Raw genomic sequence first — 25,678 nt, 5'->3', positions numbered from 1 at the left:
GTAAAATTAACCCCCCCCCCTCACGTACCTTACCACCTTGCATCGCGGCCTATCTTCGTCCATCTGACTGGCTGGATACTCAAGCAAAAAGAATCCTGAGCAATAAGCAAAAGCTTAGCTCAAAACCTTGTACGTTACGCCGACGTTACAACTGCTAATGATTAAAGCATAAATTAGAAATTAATACGACCAATAGTAAACAAGCAAGTGTTGATACATGTAAATCTTTGTATCAAGAAGTGCATGTGCATAGATGGCAGCACTTTAAATGCAAGCACTTGATATTCTCCATACATGCCATTTTTTTTAATATCCTATATACTTAAAACTCATAATACTCAACCACATAGTTTCTTTTTCAAGAAAATTTTCTTAAGAAAAAAATAAGAATGAGAAAAATAAGAATAAAAGTAAATAACAATGAGAAACTGCCACCATCTATGCATATGCCCCTCTTGATACAATAATTCAGATGTATTAACAATTGCTTGTATACTATGAGTCGTAATAATTTCTAATTTACCCACAAAAATTAGAGTCACATAACGACTTTATTGAGCTTAGGTGAAAGACAGCTCTAAAAATTAAGAATGAAAAACTTATCTTAACTTACGATGCGAGTGAATGTACATCTTCTCGATAGCTTAACTGGTAGAGCTACGGTCTAGGAAACAGGAGATTGTGTGCTCGATCTGCACCCGGGGAGGATATTTTACTCATTCTTAGTTATTTCTCAAGAAAACTTGCTTGAAAAAGAAACTATGTGGCTTAGTATTATGAGTCTTAAGTATATTGAATATTGAAAAAAAAGGGCATGTATAAAGGATATACAGTGCTTGTATTGAATGTGCCGCCATCTATGCATATGCACTTCTTGATACAACGATTTAGATGTATCAACATTCGCTTGTATACTGTTGGTCGTATGAATTCCTAAATTACCGAGAGGCATTACAGTTACATAATTACTCCATCGAGCTTAGGTGAAAGACAGCTCTAAAAAATAAAAATGAGAAACTTGTCTAAACTTACAGTGCAAATAAATGTACAGCTCCTCAGTAGCTCAAGTGGTAGAGCAACTGTCTAGTAAACAGGAGGTTGTCTGTTCGATCCGCACCCAGGGAGAATGTTTTTTCTATTCTTCTTTATTTCTTAAGAAAATTTTCTTGAAAAAAAACTATGTGGATTAGTATTATGAGTCTTAAGTATATTGAATATTGAAAAAAAGGGGATGTATGGAGGATATAGAGTGTTTGTATTGAAAGTGCTACTGTCTATGCATATGCACCTCTTGATACAATGATTTAGATGTATCAACATTTGCTTGAATACTATTGATCGTATCAATTTCTAATTAACTGACTTGCATTAGAGTCACGTAACTCAAAACATAAATGTTTTTTTTTAAACATAACATTATATTCCCCTGAACAATTGACATAATAAGATAAACGAGCTTTCTGTTCACGAATGGGTAGTTGTTTTGAGTTATGCTTGAAACTTTTTTTTGTTTACCATCTAAAAGTATAAGCCACTGAAATTGTACTTCGCAATTACTTTTAAATTTAGAATTTAAATTTGTATGCTATTCAAATGAAACAAATTTTCTGTAAAAAGCTAAGAGAATATAAAAAAGAAAAGCATTTTTTAAATGTGATGTTAAGTTGTAGTTAAACTTTTTCATGTATAGAATAAACTGCATTCTTCCACTAAAACGTTATATATTTTAAAGAACTAGGTTAATTTGACTTCGCAGAAAAATGGTTACAAAATCTGCTTTTAGTTAAGAGAGCATGTGTATGTTCTGAACTAGGTTATCCGAGAAGAAGACATTTAGGTTAGACGAAAGTAATTACAAGGCAGAAACTCTGACAGGTACAGGTAAGTCAGTGTGTTATAAACTGTAAATAACTGTCCGTGATCATGCATTTAAAACGTATAGTACCTTAGTCTTAGCTGTTTGTGAGGTGATTAATATCTACTCTAGTAAGACATTTTAAGTATGTGTAATATCGTAGATCTTGTCCCACTGATATTTACTTAGGTGGTATGGCTGTCAGTCGGTGGCAGTAGGGCCTTGTTAAAAATAAAAATAATAGTATGTGCAGTGTGTACTCTAGTTATAAATATTCATGTGAAGGAGTCTGAGGTCAAAGATTGCGTAGTACCTTGATTACATCGTAATCAAGTTACATTGTCATTGCTTTTAGCCAGCCATTCTCCATACGCGTACATGACAGCATTAGTATGTGTGTGTGTTTAAGTTGGGGAGATGTGTTTGTATATCTAAGAGTGTTGAGAAGATATTACTGCAGTAGATAGCAGAAATACACTTGCATACTTATTATAGGTAAATTTAAGAGCTTAATAGTATACAAAATGATTCTACTATTTGTAATATTGAATCTTTGGTCTGCCTGACTGTATTTTTTTTTTTTTTGCAAAATCATTAGCTGTCTGACCAGTAGTCTCAAAAACATTAATATATTTTTATCTGTATAAAATACTATTCAAATAGCTGCACTACTTTAATCTTGTTCTGGAAAAAGTAACTACCTTTAATAATTGTAGTAACTTGAAAAGTAATATGAAAAATAAGTTTTTACTTAAATTGTGATATTTGAATAATAATGTAGGAGCCTAAAGTGTGAAGTAAGGTAATTCTGTATTAGAGGTAGTGTAAAAAATACAGGTAACTAATACAGCAGTTTTTTAGTTCTGTCAAAGTAAGGAACCAAGAAATAGCTTTAAAGTAAAATGTTTTTGCATAAGTATCTGAGGCATAGTGATTAGAAAAAGTGACCTAACTTGTAAAAGTATTGAGAGGCATGGTCTAAATCATGTTAAAGAAAAAAAATCAGTCATTTAATTACATAACTAATTATTTTTATATCCAGAAGCTTTTTAGTTCATCTTGTTAAAGTTTTGATTTTGTTTCTACTCAACGTTAATTTAAGAATAGTAGAATTGTACAAAAGTTTTTATAAACATTGTAATAAGTAACATGTTGTTTGTATTTTTCCTCATAAAGCCTTTACTTGTTACTTTATAGACCTACTAGCGACAAAGAGTGGGTTCCAAACAAAAATTAAAAGTGATAAAAAAATTTTCACTAAAAAATTTAACTTACTTTGTTCAGCAATCGCAAGAAAAAGTCAAGTAAAATCATTTTTATTGTTTATAGATGTTAAGCGTTTTGCATACACTAACCTGTTATATCATGAAAGGAGCAATTGAAAAATTTTTATTTTATGTTAATTATTAAAAGTACTGAATAGTTTTAGTATTTGACAAGACTCGCTTGCTTTGCTGGCAACTTAGGCATAAAGAAATCTCTTTGTAACCATACTTTGTCAGTTAAGAAAAAAAATGGTAATTTACAAAAAATATGATCCTTACAAATGTGAATCTTGTTTTGAATACATTAATTTTAAATTTTAATTAATGTTTAACCAGCCCTCAAGGTCATCAACTTTGGTCTCGTTTCTACAACCTTTTAGCAACACCCTCTGGATTTTAGTTATGGTATCAGTTCATGTAGTAGCCCTTGTCTTGTATTTATTGGATAGATTTTCTCCCTTCGGACGATTCAAATTGGCTAACAACGATGGCACTGAAGAGGATGCACTAAACTTATCAAGCGCTATTTGGTTTGCGTGGGGAGTTCTTCTGAACAGCGGTATCGGAGAAGGTATTGTAAAATAATCTTTTATATAAGCTTCTTTACTAACACATCAAAGTACTTCTTTATGCTTATAATACAAGTTCTATTAAAAAGTGTTTGCATTAAAAAAATGATCCATGTGTATGTCAACTACAATATCTATATTTATTCATAAAATAAAAAAAACTCTGCACAAACCAAGTATTACACCTATAAAATAATCCATAACGATGTTTCTGGTAAATGTAAGCTCCTACCAGTGTCAAAGGAGCAGATGGCGCAGTTATGTATTAATGATTCCAAACAAATGTAAGATTCTTTTTCTTAACTCTTAGAATAAGATAGTTTATAACTTATTATAAAATTGAAATATATATTGTAAGGGTGGCATGATCGAAATCAGCTTTTGCACTCACTTTATGTAGCCTTTTGCACTGTCAGAGATGAAGTCAAGCTGACAGTGTTGCATTGTTATTTATAATATGATAAACAAAGTAAGAAAAGGTAGTTTGTAAGTAAGACCATAAAAATCTACGAATTCTGAAGTGAAGAGTTCTTTTGCTACTTATATGTCTACAATAATTTCCTGTTTCTTCTTGGCACTAGCGTGCCTCACATAAGTTTGTGTCATCTGTCAATCTATGTCATACTTACGCAAAATAACTTTCTTCTTGGAGGTAAATTTGGATTTGACAGTAAAAGCCCATACGATTTTTTTATAAACAACCATTTTAGTTACGATAAATTTGTCGGTACATAGAGAAAAGTCAGCACCATACACACATATACCCACGTTTGCCAGTAGAGGTTCGTCAATTCTGATAGTAAAGTCAGCTCGCTACACTTTCATGTTTTTTTCACCTAAATTATTTCCCTTCTAGATAAATTCTTGTTTTCTACAATCAGTTGTGCAGCTCTGACAAGCATACACCACTTACTTTCACTTTTCTACTTATCGTTGAAAAAAAGTAGCCGTATACTGTTGCTGATTCAGAGATAAAAATTTCTGCTAATGTTATATGCCCAAATAGAGTCCACGTACACATACGCATACGTAAAGAGATTGTTTTTAATCTTGCTCTACCACAAGGCCAAGAAAATTTTTATCTTATAGCATAAGTACCTATTGCTTAAATATTTTAACACATGAGCTTACTTTTGACTACGCATCAGCTTTTCATTTTAAAGCTTTACTTTTTGTCTTTTAACATGCCTAATAATAAATCAAACGTTAAGGGTAGGTCTCTTCTGTAGTACCTGATTTAACTGGTCACTTGCATTCGAAACTTGGTTAATAATACAAAGACAAACTAAGGCATTGGAGTATCATTCTGTTTTAAACACATAAAACAAATCTCAGTTCTTAGAAGATTACTTAAATGTATTACCATTTTGGACCTTACGGGTAATCCTTAAGTCTCACCTACAGTAATTGTATTATTAATGCAAAATACAATCTTAATCTAGCAAGCAAAGATTCTTTGAAATATGTGCTTATAAAAAACGTACTGATCTTGTGTCGCAGCTAAGGTCATAGGCTTAAAAGTAACTTACAAAACTTAAAGCTTTCAAAAGTATAGTGAAATCCACCTAGGTTTTTTCATGTATTTTACAACATTCCCAGCACTATTGATGATTTTAATAGGGTTTTTTAACTTTACACTCTGAACTCATCGAAAGGCCTACTCACACATTAGACGAATGTACCCATTATCGTTTACTCAAGGAGACGACATGTCCTAACTATCGGTCACCTAATTTTTTTTTTTTTTTATAGGCCTCAGCTATATTTTTAATAAATAACAAAATAGATTTATATCAAAACAACTTTTTTTTAGTGCCCCAATAATACTCTTTTATGTTTAAGAAAATGCATTTTAGGATATAAAGAAAATTGATCGATGGTTAGGACATGAGCAATAATTAGGACATTCACCTTATCTTTAAAAATTTACACAGTGTTCAGATATGTCACACTAACTTTCTCTAAGTCTCATTTAAGATTGTATTCAAATTTGACTTCTAGTTTTTCTGTAATAATAGGTTGCAAGCTGTTAGCAGCCCTATAGAAATTTTAAGAGGTCAAGAAATTTTTGTGACTATTAATCTGTAATTAAACGTAAGTAAAGAAAGTTTCGTACATCCATTATTAGTGTTAAAGATAACTACTATGTATCTGCCTACCACTAAAATTTCAATTCTTATAGATTCTCTAGAGGCCGTATTTTAATTATTACAGAGCATGAAGGAAAGATAAGAAGAAAATTTCAGTGTTTGTAAGATTAATGATTAGTATTCAAAAGTCTTTTAAGTGCTGAGACACATAATCACCATTTTTGCACCTGCCAAACATTTTTATAAGACTGTATAAATATAAACCTTATCAATCTGTTGTCCATTCTAGACAAATACGCGAAGTCTTCGACATATTAAGCAAAAACTGTCACAACCGTTCTCATCATGGCTTTCTATTCTCAGGTCATAAACAACTTAAAGTTGTTGGAACACTACTCAATCAGTAAAAGCTCTCTCGTTTTATATTCTTATAAGGTCTTATAAGAATTTTAATCCAGTTTATAGTACGTATTTTTCTATGAAATGATATACAATTCTTTGATTCCTCATTCTCCAGTTTCATTTGCTTAATATTCAATTTTCTGATTGAGGCAGTAAATGTGAGTCAGCTTATACTATGTACAGCTTGACATATTTTCTGGATTTGTTATATTGTCACTCCTACTGTAATGTCTCTAAGAACCCAATTATAAAACTACTAAAAGGTAGAATATCTCTAGCACCTTGTTTTGAATCGCCTGGTGTCAAATTACTGTAAACTGCTGTATTATGAAACTAAAGTTCAATGTTTTAGCCACTAAGAAAGAAAATTTTTTTTTTAAGATCCTTATGATTTCATAAGGACAGGTAGCTGACTTCCAAAGTCTATATTATAAGTCAATAAAATATCCTTACACAAATAGCTTTTAACAAAACTAATAGGTTAGGTCAGTTCAATATGTTGAGTTCTTATTTCGTAAGAAACTTCTAAAGCCTTTGTACACTAGCCATAAAAAAAATCATTTATCACAAATTTGTTGCCATATAAGGCTTTGAAATCAGTATATAAAAACTGTTAGCTTTTTTTAACTCAACCAAACTAAGTACTTAGTATTATTAACTTTTGCCCTAACGTTTTCATATACTTTCAACGTAGCAAGGCATTCATGTACTTAATATGAGACTTGCATGAAGTACACAAACTAAAGTCAATATTACTTAGTTTGGTTTTGTAAAAGCATCAGTGCTTGAAAAAAATACTTTACCTCTTTTATATTTTGAATTAAAAATTTTCCAAGGCTACAGATTCATAAGGAAAAATACCATTAATTTGCCAGTGTATTGAGGCTCTAGAGATTTTTAGACATAATATTATCTCAACACTTTAAACTTAACTCACCATTTAGTTTAGCACCAAATGACATTGACCAATTTATACTACTTTCTAAAACTTTTAGATAAAATACTCAATAATTAAATGCATGAATAATCTAGAATTTGTAATTTATTTAAATATTTTTTATCATTATATCCTTTTGTGTTTTAATAAACTCGAGACATTCCAAATACCATTTGTAAAATTTCTATAAAATATTGACCATAAACAATTTTTCGTAATTATAATATATACGGGAGTTGTAGAAGCAATGTACAAGTTTGCTCAAAAAATTGCTTGTATTGAACTATTTTTTACTTTTTAGGCATGTGACTCTGATGCTTGTTGGTAAATTAGAATTCAAAAAGTCCAATAGGTATACAAGTGTACGTCAAAACACTTTAATCATTGTATCAATAGGCGCATATGTATAAATGGCAGGACTCTTCATACCAGCACTCTCTATTACCATCCATACATGCCCTTTCTGAATATATGAAATATAGAAATTACTTGACAATACAAATCCACATAATTTCCTTTTCAAGAAATTTTCCTTTGGAGAAAATGATTCAGAACAAGAAAAATCCTCCCCATGTGCAGATCAAACACAAAACCTCCTGTTTACTAGACAGTCGATCTACCACTTGAGCTACCGAGAAGCTGTAAATTCACTCGCACTGTAAGTTTACATAAGTTCTCGTTTTTAATTTTTAAGCTGTCTTAAACCTAAGCTTGATAACTTAGGCATGTGACTCTACTGCTTGTTAGTTAATTAGAATTTAATACGTCCAATAGGTATACAAGCAAACGTCTATACACTTTAATCATTGTATCAATAGGCGCATATGTATAGATAGTGGTACTCTTCATACAAGCACTTTCTATTACCATCCATACATGCCCTTTCTCAATATATAAAATATAGAAATGACTTGACAATACAAATCTACGTGATTTCTTTTTCAAGAAATTTTCCTTTGAAGAAAATAATTTAGAACGAGAAAAAATCCTCCCCGGGTGCGGATAAAACACACAACCTCCTGTTTACTAGACAGTTGCTCTACCACTTGAGCTACCGAAAAGCTGTGCATTCACTCGCACCATTAGTTAAGATAAGTTCTCGTTTTCAATTCTTTAGCTGTCTTCCACCTAAGCTCAAAAATGTAGGCATGTGACTATAATGCTTGTTGGTAAATTAGAATTCAATACGTCTAATAGGTATACAAGCGAACGTCGATACACTTTAATCATTGTATCAATAGGCGCATATGTATAGATGGCAGTACTCTTCATGCAAGCACTTTCTATTACCATCCATACATGCCCTTGCTGAATATATAGGATATAGAAATTACCTGACAATACGAATCCACATAATTTCTTTTTCAAGAAATCTTACTTTAAAGAAAATAATTTAGAACGAGAAAAAATCCTCCCTGGGTCCAGATCGAACATACAACCTCCTGTTTACTAGACAGTTGCTCTACCACTTGAGATACCAAGGAGCTGTGCATTTACTCGCACCGTTAGTTAAGATAAGTTCTCGTTTTCAATTCTTTAGCTGTCTTTCACCAAAGATCGATAATGATTACGGTGTATCGATGTTCGCTTGTATACCTATTGGACGTATTGAATTTTAATTTACCAACAAGCATTAGAGTCACATGCCTACATTATCAAGCTTAGGTGAAAGACAGCTTAAGAATTAAAAACAAAAACTTATCTAAACTTACGGTGCGAGTGAATGCACAGCTCCTCAGTAGCTCTAGCGGTGGAGTAACTGTCTAGTAAACAGGAGGTTGTGTGTTCAATCCGCACACGGGAAAGATTTTTTTTCGTTCTGAATTATTTTCTTCAAAGAAAAATTTCTTATAAAAGAAATGATATAGATTTGTATTGTCAAGTAATTTTCATATTTTATAAATTGAGAGAGGGTATGTATGGATGGTAATAGAAAGTGCTTGTATGAAGAGTAACGCCATCAATTCATATGCACCTATTGATACAATGATAAAAGAGTATCGACGTTCGCTTGTATACCTATTGGATGTATTGAATTCTAATTTACCAACAAGCATTAGAGTCACATGCCTACATTATCGAGCTTAGGTAAAAGACAGCTTAAGCATTGAAAACGAGAACTCATCTAAACTTACGGTTCGAGTGAATGCACAGCTTCTCGGTAGCTCAAGTGATAGAGCAACTGTCTAGTAAACAGGAGGTTGTGTGTTCGATCCGCGCCCGGGGAGGATTTTTTCTCGTTCTGAATTTTTTTCTCCAAAGGAAAATTTCTTGAAAAAGAAATCATGTGGATTTGTATTGTCAAGTAATTTCTATATTTTATATATTGAGAAAGGGCATGTCTGGATGGTAATAGAGAGTGCTTGTATGAAGATTACCGCCTTCCATTCATATGCGCCTATTGATACAATGATTAAAGTGTATCGACGTTCACTTGTATACTTATTGGACGTATTAAATTCTAATTTACTAACAAGCATTAGAGTCACATGCCTACATTATCGAGCTAAGGTGAAAGACAGCTTAAGCATTAAAAACGAGAACTTATCTAAACTTATGGTGTAAGTGAATGCACAGCTCCTTGGTAGCTCAAGTGGTAGAGCAACTGTCTAGTAAACAGGAGGTTCTGAGTTTAATCCGCACCTGGGGAGGTTTTTTTCTCGTTCTAAATTATTCTCTCCAAAAAAAAATTTCTTGAAAAAGAAATTATGTGGATTTGTATTGTTAAGTAATTTCTATATCTTATATATTAAGAAAGGGCATGTATGGATAGTAATAAAGAGTGCTTGTATGAAGAGTACCGTGATCTATACATATGCGCCTATTGATACAATGGTTAAAGTGTATTGACGTTCACTTGTATACCTATTGGACGTATTGAATTGTAATTTACCAACAAGCATTATAGTCACATGCCTACATTATCGAGCTAAGGTGAAAGACAGCTTAAGCATTAAAAACGAGAACTTTTCTAAACTTATGGTGTAAGTGAATGCACAGCTCCTTGGTAGCTCAAGTGGTAGAGCAACTGTCTAGTAAACAGGAGGTTCTGAGTTCAATCCGCACCTGGGGAGGTTTTTTTCTCGTTCTGAATTATTCTCTCCAAAGGACAATTTCTTGAAAAAGAAATTATGTGGATTTGTACTGTTAAGTAGGTTCTATATCTTATATATTAAGAAAGGGCATGTATGGATAGTAATAAAGAGTGCTTGTATGAAGAGTACTGCCATCTATACATATGCGCCTATTGATACAATGATTAGAGTGTATCGACGTTCACTTGTATACTTATTGGACGTATTAAATTCTAATTTACCAACAAGCATTAGAGTCACATGTCTACATTATCGAGCTTAGGTGGAAGACAGCTAAAGAATTGAAAACGAGAACTTATCTAAACTAATGGTGCGAGTGAATGCACAGCTTTTTGGTAGCTCAAGTGGTAGAGCAACTGTCTAGTAAACAGGAGGTTGTGTGTTTTATCCGCACCCGGGGAGGATTTTTTCTCGTTCTAAATTATTTTCTTCAAAGGAAAATTTCTTGAAAAAGAAATTACGTAGATTTGTATTGTCAAGTCATTTCTATATTTTATATATTGAGAAAGGGCATGTATGGATGGTAATAGAAAGTGCTTGTATGAAGAGTACCACTATCTATACATTTGCGCCTATTGATACAATGATTAAAGTGTATAGACGTTTGCTTGTATACCTATTGGACGTATTAAATTATAATTTACTAATAAGCAGTAGAGTCACATGCCTAAATTATCAAGCTTAGGTTTAAGACAGCTTAAGAATTAAAAACAAGAACTTATCTAAATTTATGGTGCGAGTGAATGCACAGCTCCTTGGTAGCTCAAGTGGTAGAGCAACTGTCTAGTAAACAGGAGGTTGTGTGTTTGATCCGTACCCGTGGAGGATTTTTTTTTGTTCTGAATTATTTTCTTTAAAGGAAAATTTTTTATAAAAGAAATGATGTAGATTTGTATTGTCAAGTAATTCCTATATCTTATATGTTGAGAAAGGGCATGTATGGATGGTAATAGAGAGTGCTTGTATGAAGTGTACTGCCATCTATTCATATGCGCCTATTGATACAATGATTAAAGTGTATCGACGTTTGTTTGTTTACCTTCTGGACGTATTGAATTCCATTTCTTATTTTACTACTACTTTAATCATTGATTATAAGCGTGCAATTATTGTCCAGCGAAATTGCCTTATTAAATAAAACTTTGATTTATAGCTTATTATTAAGGGCACTTTAAAGAATAATTATGATTTTTTTATCGATCAGATTATATTGTTACTTCTCCAGCTTGGTTGTTTGATGTATTGTAAGTAGCAGTTTTATTTGACAAAACGTAAATCAGTAAATAATAAGATCTGTGTCGACGGTTTTTTAGCCGATGAAGAGCCCTCGTATTATCCTGTTATAAAACCTTTTCGTATGTCCCTTACATCATTTCTGAATACTGAACACCTTTTTTCCAGAAAATCTGTCACAAGCATCTGACTTGAGAACGCCAAACACTCCTAAAAGAAAATTGAAGAAAGGGGATGAACGAGAAACTAATTACTAATGAACACGATCACTTGCATAAATCATACAGTATGTCTACGTTATTGATTCGCCCTCTACAGTTTTCTAAAATCCCACACCTCCTGTCTCTCTCTCTTACCCAACACACATATGATATATGTATATATATACCAATGATCCCCTGTCAGCTTTGCCCAAGACTCATTAAATGGAACATCTTCGTGTGTTAACGTGTAACGCTTAGAATTCTTAGCTGAAGATCTTATATCTATTCCTTACACTTTTCAAAAAAAAATTATTCTTCTTAAAAACATGTTAGTTTGAAATTGATACAGTTTTATTGAAAAAAAAATGCACTGTTAAAAGTAAAGAAATTTAATTGTGCTTTAAAATAACCGTTGGCCCTAAAGGATCGTTGATTTAAAGTTTCTGCCGTATAATGTATGAAACGTTCCATTTTTAAAAGCTGTTAAGGTTTGAAACTCACATTTAATATACAATTGAAAATTTTTTTAGTTTTTTCTCAAAATTTTGTTACCAGAGCAACAAAGTTCTAGAGCTTACTCTTTACATTAATTCTCTATTTATCGATTTTGATGCTGTTGCTTCCATCTTTATAAATATTCTGTGTCAGTTTCTTGACATCTTAAATTAGATACATTAAATGCATTTGAAGTCTCCTTTTACATTCACTCTCTTCCTACTTTAAGTATGGTTGAGATTTTTGTAAGCCCTAAAGGACTTTTTTTGTAAACTTTGTTAAGTTATAATAAATTTTTTGGCAAGATAGTTCGATGTGTAATGGCTCTAACAAGGACCAGCGAGTTTTTTCAGTAAACTCAACTCTTTTTTGTCTGAAATTTAAAGCAAACGTGACTACCTCTTAACGTCAGTGTAATCTTCACTGGCCTGTTATTGTAACACCAGACTGATTGGGAGGGAAACTACAGCATCTGAAGCGTTGGAGCTGATTGTAGAGCTTTATCCCAACGTCTTCTGACATTACGCCAAAAACGTTCAAGTATAAAGCACCTTTTTTTTAGACTCAGTTGTTTTGGTAGTTTTAAATGGAAAGATTGATTTGCAATGCTTGCCTCTTGAACACTGTCCCATTTGCTAGAGCTTATTTTTCCTTTATGGATGTTTAGTTGGCCCAGTGCTAACCTCAGAGGGGACGGGTGATTCCTGGTTGAATTTTTAAAGTCAAGAGAGTAATATTGAATCGGTCACCAGGATTCCAAGATTTGTAAGGAACAACTCCACTTGTAACACCTGCCAGTGAATGACTGACTTAGTTGAATCGTGGGTGTCTCTATATATTCTTTTAGTTGAAGAATTGTGGCCAGAAATAGCATTAAAAATGTATTGATGGTAAAGCAGGAAATGTCAATACTTATGATGACCCTAAAAAGGGCTAGTGTTAAGACTTTCAACAATTCCTTATTATTATTCTCAATGATGAAGAGCTGGCTGCGGGTAGCTTGACCCTTACTTTTGGTGTCTTTATATAAGTGTATACGGAGACTGTACTGGAGGGAGGTACGCTGCTGACCAAAAAATATCTCGTCTCATGCTCGTTTATATGATATTTACCCGCTCACCACTAGTCAAAAAAGTGGGGCTCGATAATACCTTCTCTGCGGGTATGTCATTAGGACTACAGCTAAGTAGGAGACCGTTGATGCTTTCCAGACTCCCTAGGGTTACTTTTTCTTAAGTGCTGTTGATACACAATCTCCTCTGGTAGCCCCAGAATGGCTAGAAAAATGGCCATAAAACCCCATGAAGCTAAAGCAGGTTGTGCTCTTGCTAGACCCATCTCCTGGTATCTTGCCAGAGACATTAGCATGTAAAACATCCTTATATGTATGGCACTCGTTAATCTTGGTGGCTTGGGATGGAGTTTGACGTAAGTCGCTTGTCCATTAGAGAACAGTGTTGTTGATAGCCGGGATGCCCAACTGCAAGAATTCCAGCTGTATGCCTTAGTCACTGCCAATGATCGACTATGGTATTGGGTACATTGCTCTGGCATATAAGAACCAGCCTTACTTAATTCTTCTGCAGGTATCTTCGATATAGCTTCGACGCCACTTAGCGGATTACACTAAGCTGAAGTGAAAAGCTAGCGTATTTATACAAAACTTTAAGCTTATTTATTGCAATTGTTATTAATTTTTTTAGGATTAGAACTATACTAAAACCATCCAGGAAGTGTCAAGAATCAGTATGCAAAATTCCTGCAGCATCGGTTAAGTAGCTTTTGTGGTGAGCAATTACAACGGTTTTAGTGACTTTACTTTATATTTTAGTAAAATATGTCGGTACACTGCATCTGAGGTAGATGTCTTGGTGCGAGCCCCTTTTGGTCGTCTTTGCCGTCAAATTTTTACTTGGCTCAGCTGTCAGTGACCAGTACCCACATCACACATCCACACATACTTTTAAGCACAACTCGTACTTGTTATCGTTTCCACGCACGTGTCCTCAGCACCAAAAATTGTAGCAACGTTATGACTACAGCCCTCGTGATAAACCTTACACTCTTACATACTTACATACTTATGCTTCCTTGATTTCCCCATCCCTAAGTCAACCAATGCGCACACACTTAATCGTACAGATCATCCCCAAAACTTTCTCACATTACACAATCCTAGTACGCTATACGCAGCACACCTACCTTTCTACAATCCTCGCTGTAACACAGTGCTACTTGGAGTTTTCCCTGGTCGTTGCCGTGGCTCAGCTGCACAGATGACTTCTGACAAGTCAGTCTGCTGCTGCTTTCCTTTCTTTTTGTTGGTTACTCTCCCTATTTCCTACTACATATTCCATCAGGTTACTCTCTATCTCTCTTGATCACTAATCTCTTTCTCTTTCTGATGTTCTCTTTTATGTCTGATTGGACCTGATTTAGTCTGCTGTTACCTATCTCACCTGTCACTTACCCTGTAATCTCCTAACTCTCGTTTTTATGATTCACTCTCTGTGATAACTGATGTTATACAAACTATACTATGTATAGTCAGCCTTAGGGGCGTGAGCCCCTCCTCTTAAATCTGAAAATCTTCAACGCTCGCAAAAACCCGAAAATAGTTGGAGGTTCCAAAAGTTAAAAAATTGACGAGGTGACTAGGCCCTCGATTTGTTTCTGATGCATTGCAGACTTATTTATCTTACTTTTCTCTGTTACATATACGTGCACTGACTCATACCTCACACACATTTAACTTCTCTTACTGTCTTCAGTTTTTCTCTTTCCTGCTTGCTCGTAGTCCGTGACACCAAGAGTACACATTAGGTAATGTGTCAAATATATATATATATATATATATATATATATATATATATATATAAATATATATACAAATACATATATATACATACACTATCATAGGACTTAGTAGTTGCCAATGACTTGTCCCAAATGTATAGGTAAACAGTGGTGTGATAGCTTTAGGCTACCACATCAAAAATTTATTGCTGGAAATTAATTTATTAACATAAAATCTTGATTCAGATACCCAAATCCAGGTGTTACGTTTAAAACGCTTATAATTTAGAATTAGGATAATAGGATGTCAATGTATATTAGATATTTAAATTTCTATGCATATTAAGAATTTGTTACTGAGTAAGTATATTACCTTAGCAGCGCCATGTCTCGTACGTCTTTATTTAAATGGCTGAATTCATACATACGCATACGAATTAGGTTTTCCACATATATTTTATTATTCGTATTATTGATTGTTTGTAGGATGATTTTACTTTGAGAGTTATCTACCCGTTTCTCTCTCCTAAGGCATCGTTGTTCATGACTATTACCTGTAAATCTACGTGCCACGGTAAAATGCATTTAAAAGTTGCCTACGTACATTATATTCTAGTGATAAGGTCATATAAAAGATACCTCCTACTTGGGGGTAACATGGAAGGAAGTAATGGAGCGGAGTCTTGAACCCGACCCCTCCTGATGGAAAGCAAGTGGTCTACCATCTTAGCCACTCAGAACTCTCAACGTTGCAAGCTACCTACTGTGAAACTAGGAAGTACCTGCAGCCAATATTACACTGATGGCAGCTCTGCTTGAATTTAAGTACACGCTTACCCTATTTATATGCAGGAAGAATTTGGCTTGTAGCTTACTTAAAGATACGGCCATTTCTCCAATACTAAGCCACGAAAAAATCTAATTTGGAGCATTTTGAGATACTAATACCACGTTCTCATGGTTCTAACAAATTTCTGGCTTATATATGTCAATAAAGCTGCAAAATAGAAATACAGAGTTACAATTTAACCAAAGCACATAAGGCATATTGGCAAGAATATGGATATCAAAGATTTCTTATCTGAAGTAAATAGTAGCGTAGTTGCCAAGGCTTCGTCTGCTTCCTCAAACTTACTTCGTCACGCTCCCACGCAACTTAATTCTTGCTTGATGTGACAAGTACCTTATACTTCTACAATCTAAAAATTCTTTACTGTAACTACTACTTCAGATATTTTATTTTTTTACGCAGCATAGTGGTCTCATGTTAATACCTAGTACCCTAAATAGATAATAAATAATTTATTGAGAAATAAGTTTTATTCAGGTTCTTCCACAATGTATAACTACTTATACCTACTATGCAGCACTAACTATGCCACAGATAATGCATCCATAACAATCTTGAAGGTTACAGCCTTCCTAATCCTTTACTCTACAAGCGCTATGTATGCAGGATTTTTTTTTTTTATAGGCTTTCCAGGACAAACTTAAAAGACGATAAAATAATATATGTGCTCCATTGTATGTACTTGTGTTTAAGTCTCCAAGACAACTCAAGCCTCACGTTTTTGGATGCATTTTGTGGGTTTGTCTCATATAAAGATTTTTGCCCTAATGTGTAGTGACAATGATGCTCCTTTTCGTAGAGTCAACTCAGAGCTTTGTTAATTATTTTACCAGAGCTTAGTGGTGAGGTAGCAAGTCAAGTTTACAGTTTCTCGTTAGAAAGTAGAATGATACTTAGAGAAAAATCATACGTAAGTAATAAGACGTGTAGTGGAGCAAGTTTTTCTATATTTTTACGCAATATCTACACGCCTTGCAGAGAAATATTTACCTATATTGACTGAGAATAGTGACCAGAATCTGAAAAAATTTTTATAGACAAAAAAATATTTTTTTAAAGTTATGTTTTTATAGGCACACTTAGCACTTTAGAGTAAATCAACAGTTTTAGATTTGTGATCTTGAAAAAATATGTAACTTAATGGAATTTTGTATGTTACCGTTCGCTTGCCCCGTTCTGTCCTACGCATTCTCTTCCACCCTGCTGTACTGCACTTATATTAGATGAAGATGGCAAACAACCTATCTTCCCGTTATGTGCACTGTCTACAAGAATTGATCCAGCAATCTTGTGCTTGTAATCTACGTGACCCACCCACTTCACCACCATAATGAGTAATTGGTTCTTTTTCTTACGCTGTGATTCGTATCTTACTTTTAATAAAAAAATTGAGGTACTGTTTGTTTATTAAATTGGTTTAATATAAAATTAAATATGTGACTCCATTGTTTATTAAATTAAAAAAATTTTTTTTATCTTCAGAAATCCTTTTCCGCATAATCGCTATTTTTCTTGTTAATCAGCGCTTGTTTTATTTCTTTAGAGCTCAGAATTTTTGAACAAGTAACTAATTATTCAATTAAAAAAGATTCTTTTTTCAGTTCTCATCTTTTCTTATTATTAGTTGATTGATATAAAAATTTATAAATAAATTATAACATTTTCGTTGTAGCATATGCTTTCGAAAGTCATTCGTAGAAAAAAGTAATTATAAAGCTACGTCTACTAATATGTTACGGTATCTTATTAAAGATAACACGGTACTACAGAATGTTGTTTATTGTACACATGAATCAGAAGCTCATATTTTTTATTTTAACCATCACAAGCTAATCTTGCTACTTTTAAAATTGAATTTGGATAAATTTTTAATGAAGTTCAAAAAGTAATCGTAAAGCGTTTTTACATAACCACTTATTTTAAATTTCAATCATAAACTATGTTTATACTACAATTATGATTGTAATGTATCTGATCAACAAAATGGTAATCATTAACGCTAGAAAATATAAAATTGATTAAATTTTAGTAATTAAACTGGTTCTTTAATATTTTAAAGGCCATCAGAGAATGACACAAATATACATAATATTATGTATAATAAATAATTAAAAAATAAAAATTAAAGAAGTGTCAGCCTTTCAGTTTCTATTATTTTTTTTACAGAACTCTATTTGATAAGCCATAATAAAATAAAACATAGTATTTTGTCTTTGAATAGGAGTCATAGTATGAAATCAATAAAAAAAAAAAAGCTTTATAAATAGGAACATTTTTCTGTTGTATAGTATGTGTCATTAAAAATGCTTCTGACTTTTATTTTTCATCTTGCGTGGAAATGTCATAGATAAACTTTTTGTACATTTTTTAATAAGTAAATCTAGATATTCATGAACTGAGTAAGCACATCATAAACATTATATCATACAATATTTTTCAAACACTTGTTTGAAATAATTGCATCATATGATAAATGACAACTTGCATGTATAAATAAATTTATTATTAAATTTTTTTCTAGTCAATTTCATATAACATTTTTCTCTTTCTTATTACTAAAACCTTAAGACTCTTAAAAAAGTCATTCTTAACAAAAGCCGCCCCCTAATGTAGCTGACTGGGTACTTCGTAATTCTCGAAAGTGTCAAAAGACAACCAGAGCAAGCCACTAAGCCTAAACACATGAAGTCAGCAAGTACTGACCTTAAAGTATGTAAAACAAATAATTTAAGACTAAAGCTTTGCCCAAGGTGCATTACTTTGCACGGCATTTTAGTCAGTAGTTCACTGCCGCTTATCAAGTGCCAAACTTAATTACTTATAATAAAGTAACTAACAAAAGAGTGACTGCTAGTTCGTTTTTTTCTTTTGTTTTCTATATCTTTTTTTGTACTAGTTATTTAAAATAAATAAATACAAATAGACTGACAGAATTTAAGACTATTCAAACTAATAGTGAATAATATTTAAAGGTCATATAAAAGTAAATAACTCACATCAACTGAAGCTGCAAGAAAAAGATACGTTGACACGCATATCTTATAGAACTTTGTCTCTTTTCTTTCGTATCAACAAATAATAAGTTAGACTGTATGTGGGTCCCATAACCCGCAAAGGTGCGGGAGACTACACGTTACAACCTTTAGTTTAAAATTGAAGGCAAGATTAATGAGAGTTATAATCATTTTTTGGAATAAACAAAAACACCATTAAGAGAAGCATGTTAATAAATGACGTATAACACCGCATACAGTGCAGTGTGGGTAGACTCTTAATGTGTAGATGTATACGCTGTGCCTTTGTGGAGACCACAGTATGTACAGTATTTTGTTATACAAGAAAAAATAAATAAATTAATAATGCCAATAATAATACAGTAGTAACTAAAGAATAGAGCAAACAAGAAAAATTAGTTGTCTTGAAAGTAAAAGGAAAAAAAAAATCCAACATTGTGTGTTGCTTAACAGAAGAAAAAATAGTTAGTGATCTTATATACTAAACATACAGATATACTCCTGAATAACAGATCTCCTAACAAATGTTGTTTATCAACTTCTGCCTTGAATCTGCTTATCGAAGGAATCCGTTTTCTTAGTCCTGCTTAAATAATAGACATTATTTATCCAGGATCTGCTGATTAGAAAAGTCCTTTACCTATTTATAAAAACACAATAACACAGTGAATAAATAGAAAATATATTGTTAAAATTGGAAGTACAAATGATACCAGCACTTTTCCTTACGTAGTCAGGTAACAAAAAGGAAGTGGCTAAAAACTTTACTTACAAAAACTATTGTGTGAGAAAATTAATCTAGCAAAAAATCAGATTCTTATAATAAATAACGACAAAAAAACTAGTATTCTTCTAAGCCAAACTCTTATTTATCAAAAAATAATACATTTAAGATAAGAACGCCTAAAAAAAAAAACTGTTACAGCTTAGAAATAAACGTTCAGCAGGACCAATAATTTTAAAATTTAATTAAATACATAGTTTTACGAATTAATTATTCTTGTTAAAAAAATTTTTTAATGATATTAAAGAATATACAAACGCAAAGGCAGAAGATTACTTACAAACGCAAAAATGTATGAAAACTGTTATGACAGTACGTAGGCAGGCACCATTCTGCTTCCTCCTATCCTAAAGAGAAAAAGAGTTAAGTTGCATGTCAGGTACACTCTCTCTCTCTCTCTCTCTTACTCTCTCTCTCTGTTTTCTGAGGTGCATAATGGCTTACACATTTTTCCATTGCTCCCGGATTTTATCGCTGTTTTTTGTTATTTAACATCTCTGTTGGAGTTTTGTTGACAGGTGTTGCTCTCTTCGAGCCCGGATAGGCTCTCACCTGGTGTTTTGGTGGTTCTGGCCACCCGGTGCTCGAAAAAAAAGTTTTGAACTTCCTGCTGGTGCTCTAACCTCAAGGTGCTGCTGTTTGGCTGGCTCGCAGTTCTGATGTGCAGAGCTGCCTGTTACCTCTCGGCAGGCGGCTTGAAGCGATGCGAGGTACCCAGTTTCCTGGTGAGCATTGCTATTGTTTTCACCGAGCTCAGTATCAGCGGCCTCCTGGGGAGCTTCTCCTTGCCCATGGAACCGTGAGTACCGTACTGCCACCTGTCAACGTTCGATCGCACTAACCACACAGAGTGTGTGAGTGCTGATAAATTGGAGCACTGTGCGACCCTTGAAGACAGACTGTTTTGTGTCGCTGAGCTCTTGGCTAGCCAGGCTTGCTGTTATTTGCTAAATGTTACCGCTGCTAAGGGACTGGGTATCTACCTTAGACGCGTGAAATATATAGCGCGTCGCTTATTTTGATTATGCCCCTCTAAACTTGTCTTGCTATTTATCTAGTAGCACTTGCATACACTTTTTATTGAGCCATTATTAACCTGTGTTTTATTTATTCATTGTATCGTCTTGTGAGCCTGTTTGTCTCTTTTAATTTGTAACAAAATTTTAAAATAACTCTGAATTTAAATTTTCCCATTGTAAACCGAAACCAACTATTTATATAAGTGCGAATTGATGTCAATCTTTGCTTGTATTAGCAAATTTTTTGATTTAGCTGGACTTTTGTGTGCAAAGAGTTTTAACTTTGTTTTCTGTTCTGCATTATCACTCATGTGAATTTAACTATTTATATCGCGTGGCTACATTATATCTGCTATATTTGTCTATTTTACCATTGACTCATTACGTCGTACCACTGTTATGACTAGTATTTGTAAAAAGTGTAAACGATCAATTAGAACGAAGTCTTGGACTTGTTTACTTCCAGATTGCAATAATAGCTTCCACCAGGGGTGTGTTCAGTCGCATTCTGGTTCGCGTCGAGCCACTCATTGTTGTGCGCGTTCCTTCAGATGCGAGATGAAACGCAATGTTAATGTCGATGATCCCAGACCACTGGATGTATCCACGTCTCTTGCTCACTTTTACGATTCCGTGAGGGGTATAATCCAATCACAAATGAATGCTACATATCATGAGTTTGATATGGTTGATGGCTTGAGTGGCTCATCTCAGTTTGTAAATGGTTTGCAGGGTCGTGCTGCCTCTCTGCCACTGTCTGCATATATGCAGCGGGGGCACACTAATGAATTTGCTTGGAGACAGATGGATAGATTGGGAACGGTGCCATAAATTAATTATAATTATCCAATGCGTGGTGGTGGCGCGAGTAGTGTGGATAAGCAAAGGGGTGGAGGGATTATGAGGGGGTGTGAGGAGGGTGGTATGCCGATCAGATGGAGAGATTTCGATGAGAACCACCGTTTTGCGTCCCTTTTCCAATTGCTACAGACGAACAATAGCAAGCTTGAGGAAATGTGGTGCAGGCTAATGTGCAATCGCAGTAGATTGACTCGCTCGAGGCTGAGACCGATTAGCTGCGTCGGGAGATGGATGAGATTAAAAGTCAACGTAATCCTCTACCACAACCTGAACTAAAGGTGACCGGTGTACTGGCTGACTCCAACGAGTCTTTTGCGTCAGTCTTCACGAAAATTCTGACCATCCTAAATTTGCTCAAATTTAATGATGATGTGCTTAAGGTCAGGCGGATCCCAAGTAGGAAGGATCGGGCTGGTGGTGGATCCAGCTCTTTAGCGTCAGCCCATAACCCTAGCTTGTTGTCTGCATATGTAGTACGCTTTAAGTCTATATTTGTTCATGATAACGTTCTGTGGGCTGCGCGACAGCATGGTAAATTAAAATTGAGTGCTTTACTACCCAAAGCCCAAATGGACTCAACCGTTCGCTTTAATGAGATTGTACCTGACACTATTTACAAGCTCCTTCTCCAAGCTAAAGACAGAGCTGCTGAAAGGGGCTATAAATACGTCTGGGCTAGAGAAGGCCATATATATGCGCGGAAAGATGATCGATTGGAAAGAGAGGTGATCTGTACGGAGGCAGATCTGGCTAAGCTGGTTTGACATGCGACCCTGTCCTCCACCGCTGTTGATCGTCCATCTCGGCCTGTGATTCGTGTTGCGCATCTTCACGCAAACTCGGTAGCTGACCATTATGAGGAGATCAAAAGCTTTTTAATTGATTTAAGCATTGATATTTTTTGTATTTCTAAAACACGGTTTATCCCCGCGAGAAGTTCTTCGCTCTATGGGATTCTGGGTTATAACTTGGTCAGAAACGACTGTGGCTTGCTCTCTACAACAGAAAAGAGACAATACATGCAGGGGGGAGAAGTTGCCCTTTACATATCTACTGGTTTGGAATTTAGCGTCTTTGAAGCTCCACAAATTACACAAGTAAATGAGACAGAATATATACTATCAGAAATTACCTCTTTACCATCGTGCAAACTTCTGATCGCCGTTGTCTATAGACGCCCAAAGGGGCAAGTACTCGCATCATTATTCGAATCTTTTAACAAACACGCACATTGTTGTTTAGGTTCCATAATAGCTGATGACCTTAATACTGACCTCTTTAAGAGGGAGTACTACGCCAACCACCTTCGTCGCCTGATTTCGGAGTATTCCCTTCACCTCGTGCCATGTGATGCTACCTACCATACCGACACATCTCATACCTGGCTGGACACTATTATCGTTGATACGAGTGACAGAGTCCAACGGGTACAGCAGTCTCAGGCGCCGTTCATAGCTGGTCACGATTACCTTTTCATTAACTATGAGTTCCCTGCGCCGGCTATGGTTGAGCGTGTCTACCGGTCACGAGATTTCAGAAGCTTTTCTGTCGAGGCCTTTTCTAATACCCTGCGCGACCTCATGACGGCTTGGGTGGGTGACCTCTTTGGATCGAATGTTGAGCTCTCCCTGGCTGCCTTTCGTGGGGCTGAACTAGAGGCCCTCAACTTTCACGCACCGTTTCGGGAGCGTCACTACTGCAGAGCACCGGCACCTTGGACAACGGCTGAAATACGTAGTGAGTGCAAACGTCGGGACCGTATGTATAGGGTGGCTAGGCGGTTGGGTGACGCTGGTGGGCTTGCTAAGTACAGAGCGCTGCGCGGGAGGCTGAAGGCTTGCATTCGTCATTCACGTGAGTCTTATTTGCGATCGTTGTTGTCGGCTGAAAGGGACCAGGCAAAGTGTTGGCGCATACTTGGACGATTTGGAATAGCAGGTGCTAGGCTGCGATCGCCACTGATGACCCTGGCACATGATTTGTTGCTGCGTCACTACTCCAGGGTGTCTTGCTCGTCCCCTCCTTGCTCCCGGCTTGAGCTAGAAGAGATTCTTGACTCGTTGCCTTCTTCGGCTGACCCTTTTTGGTTTTGTTGGTTTGATGTGGTCCAGGTGCGCTGGGCTATGGATCGTTGTCTTGGCACGTCTAGGGGGTGCAGTAGCGATGGATTGTCCCTGGCTTATTTCTCTGGGGTCTTTGGTGACGTCGCCCACTACCTGGTGCATCTCTTTAATGAATCTCTGTCGACAAGGGCTCATCCTTCTCTTTGAAAGCTTTCCACCATTGTGCCTCACTCTAAGGTGCCGTGCCCTGCTGATTCAGGTGATACGCGCCCGATCGCTAATGGTGCACATTTCGCCAAGGTCTTTGACTTTTTGGTGACAAACCAGATCTGTGAATACTTGGAGGACAAGTCGCTTCTTTCGCCACTACCGACTGGACTTCGGCGTGGCTATAGCACTCAGTCCACGTTGCTTAAGGTATCGGATGACATATGGTTGGAAATGGATCGGGGTCTTGTCACGTTGGCTGTTTATTTCGACTTCCGACGCGGATTTGACACAATTGGTCATGCAGCCCTCTTGCGCTCTTTCTAATTTCTTGGCTAAGGCTATTCGTTGGGTGCACTCTTATATTTCTGAACACTCAATCGCTGTGCTGGGGCTTGACGGTGAACTCACTGAGGCATGCCCTGTTACCGCGGGGGTTCCCCAGGGGTCATCTCAGGGTCCTATTCTGTTTCTGATATTCATCAATTTTATTCTTTCTGTCCTGAGACACAGTAAAGCAATGCTGTTTGCGAACGACTTGCAACTGTACATTCAATATAAGCCGTCGGAACTGGGGGACACGATACATCTATTCAATGCTGATATTAAGGCGGTGGTTGGATGGACGGGCGACTGGGGACTTACGCTTAATGACAGGAAAATTTACGGGTTGCTATATGCCTCAATGCAGCATTATATGCGCATTGACAAAGCCAGTCTGCCACCAATATTGCTGAGAGGCCATCCTGCTGCCTTGACCAACTCGGTCGTAAATCTGGGGGTTGTCCTCAGTGAGGACTTGTTTTGGAACTGACATGTGTCCAGGGTGTGCTCTAGGATTCATGGCATGCTCCACCGTCTTCGCCGTGGTGGTGAGGCCCTTTAGGTGAGGTTCCGGGGGGTGCTGGTGGGCGCGTTGTTTATCCCTCACCTTGATTATTGCTGCCTGGTTTTTGCTGACATGTCTGGTTACCTTGAACTGAAGCTCCAGCGATTGCAGAACACTGTCGTGTGTTACGTGTTCCAGCTGAGGCGTGATGCTGAATTGAGGCCTTATTTTTAACGTTTAGGCTGGCTTACACTGACTCTTTGTCGACGATATTTCCTTGGGGTGGTAATGCATTGCACGCTAACGACTGGCCGCCCAGATTACATTAGGGATTTTTTTTCTGAGGTGGTCAATTTGCGGAGATCTGAGAGAATCGGGGCATCCAAATTACTTAGGCCAGTGGCCCGTACGGTCACTTACCAGCATTCCTTTGCGCTCACGGCGTTACAGGTATGGGAGAAGCTGCCTTTTGGCATCAAAACGATTGAGTCACCGTCCTCATTTAAGGAGGCATTATACAGATATTTGCTTGACTTAGTGTAGCCCTCCCCTGCAAACTATCTAGTGGATTTTGTAATACTATTGTAAGTATTGTAATTATTAAGGGTAACTAGCTATTTACTTATATATTACTGGTTCTGTTTAGTGACGCCTTGCTTGCGTGGCCTTATAAATCGCCGTATGTAAAGCTAATATTTGTATGTATACATTTATTTTTTATGTTGTAAATTTCTTTTATTATATGATATGTGTACCCTTGCCATTCGGGTCTCGAATCCTTGGCATAATAAACTTTGTTATCAATCAATCTCTCTCTCTCTCTCTCTTTCTCTCTCTCTGTGCTGAAAGAGTCTTCAATCATACACCACGCGCTAGACGATGCTCACGTAACATTTTATATACATAGCAGCACATGGTACATTAGAAATCCTTGTGCAATATACAGTAAAACGACGATTATCTGAAATAATTGGGACCGAGGTCAATTAGGATAATCAAAAATTTGGATAATAGGACATAGACTGGTAATAAAAAAAAAAAAAAAAGAAAACGAACCGTTACACATAGAATAAATTCTTTTAACCCCATTAGGCCTTAAAAAAAATTCGAA

At 35.6% G+C, this 25,678-nt stretch overlaps 1 protein-coding gene across 1 annotated transcript in view; it reads left to right on the top strand.

Annotated features, from left to right (window-relative positions):
* Nmdar1 (glutamate ionotropic receptor NMDA type subunit 1) overlaps window positions 1-25,678 on the top strand; it is a 1,366,481-nt gene that overhangs the window by 912,452 nt on the left and 428,351 nt on the right. Inside the window, exon 13 of the mRNA XM_089592421.1 lies at window positions 3,457-3,691. Within this exon, the coding sequence (XP_089448547.1) occupies window positions 3,457-3,691 (235 nt within the window). The remainder of the gene's footprint in view (window positions 1-3,456; window positions 3,692-25,678) is intronic.

This window comes from Copidosoma floridanum, unplaced genomic scaffold, assembly GCF_036245765.1.
Source record: "Copidosoma floridanum isolate Cflo_tuat_1 unplaced genomic scaffold, Cflo_Japanese_pri ptg000017l, whole genome shotgun sequence".
In the NCBI taxonomy this organism is placed as follows: domain Eukaryota; kingdom Metazoa; phylum Arthropoda; class Insecta; order Hymenoptera; family Encyrtidae; genus Copidosoma; species Copidosoma floridanum.
Note: the sequence above shows the minus strand (reverse complement) of the source record. Positions and strands in the feature narration are given on the sequence as shown.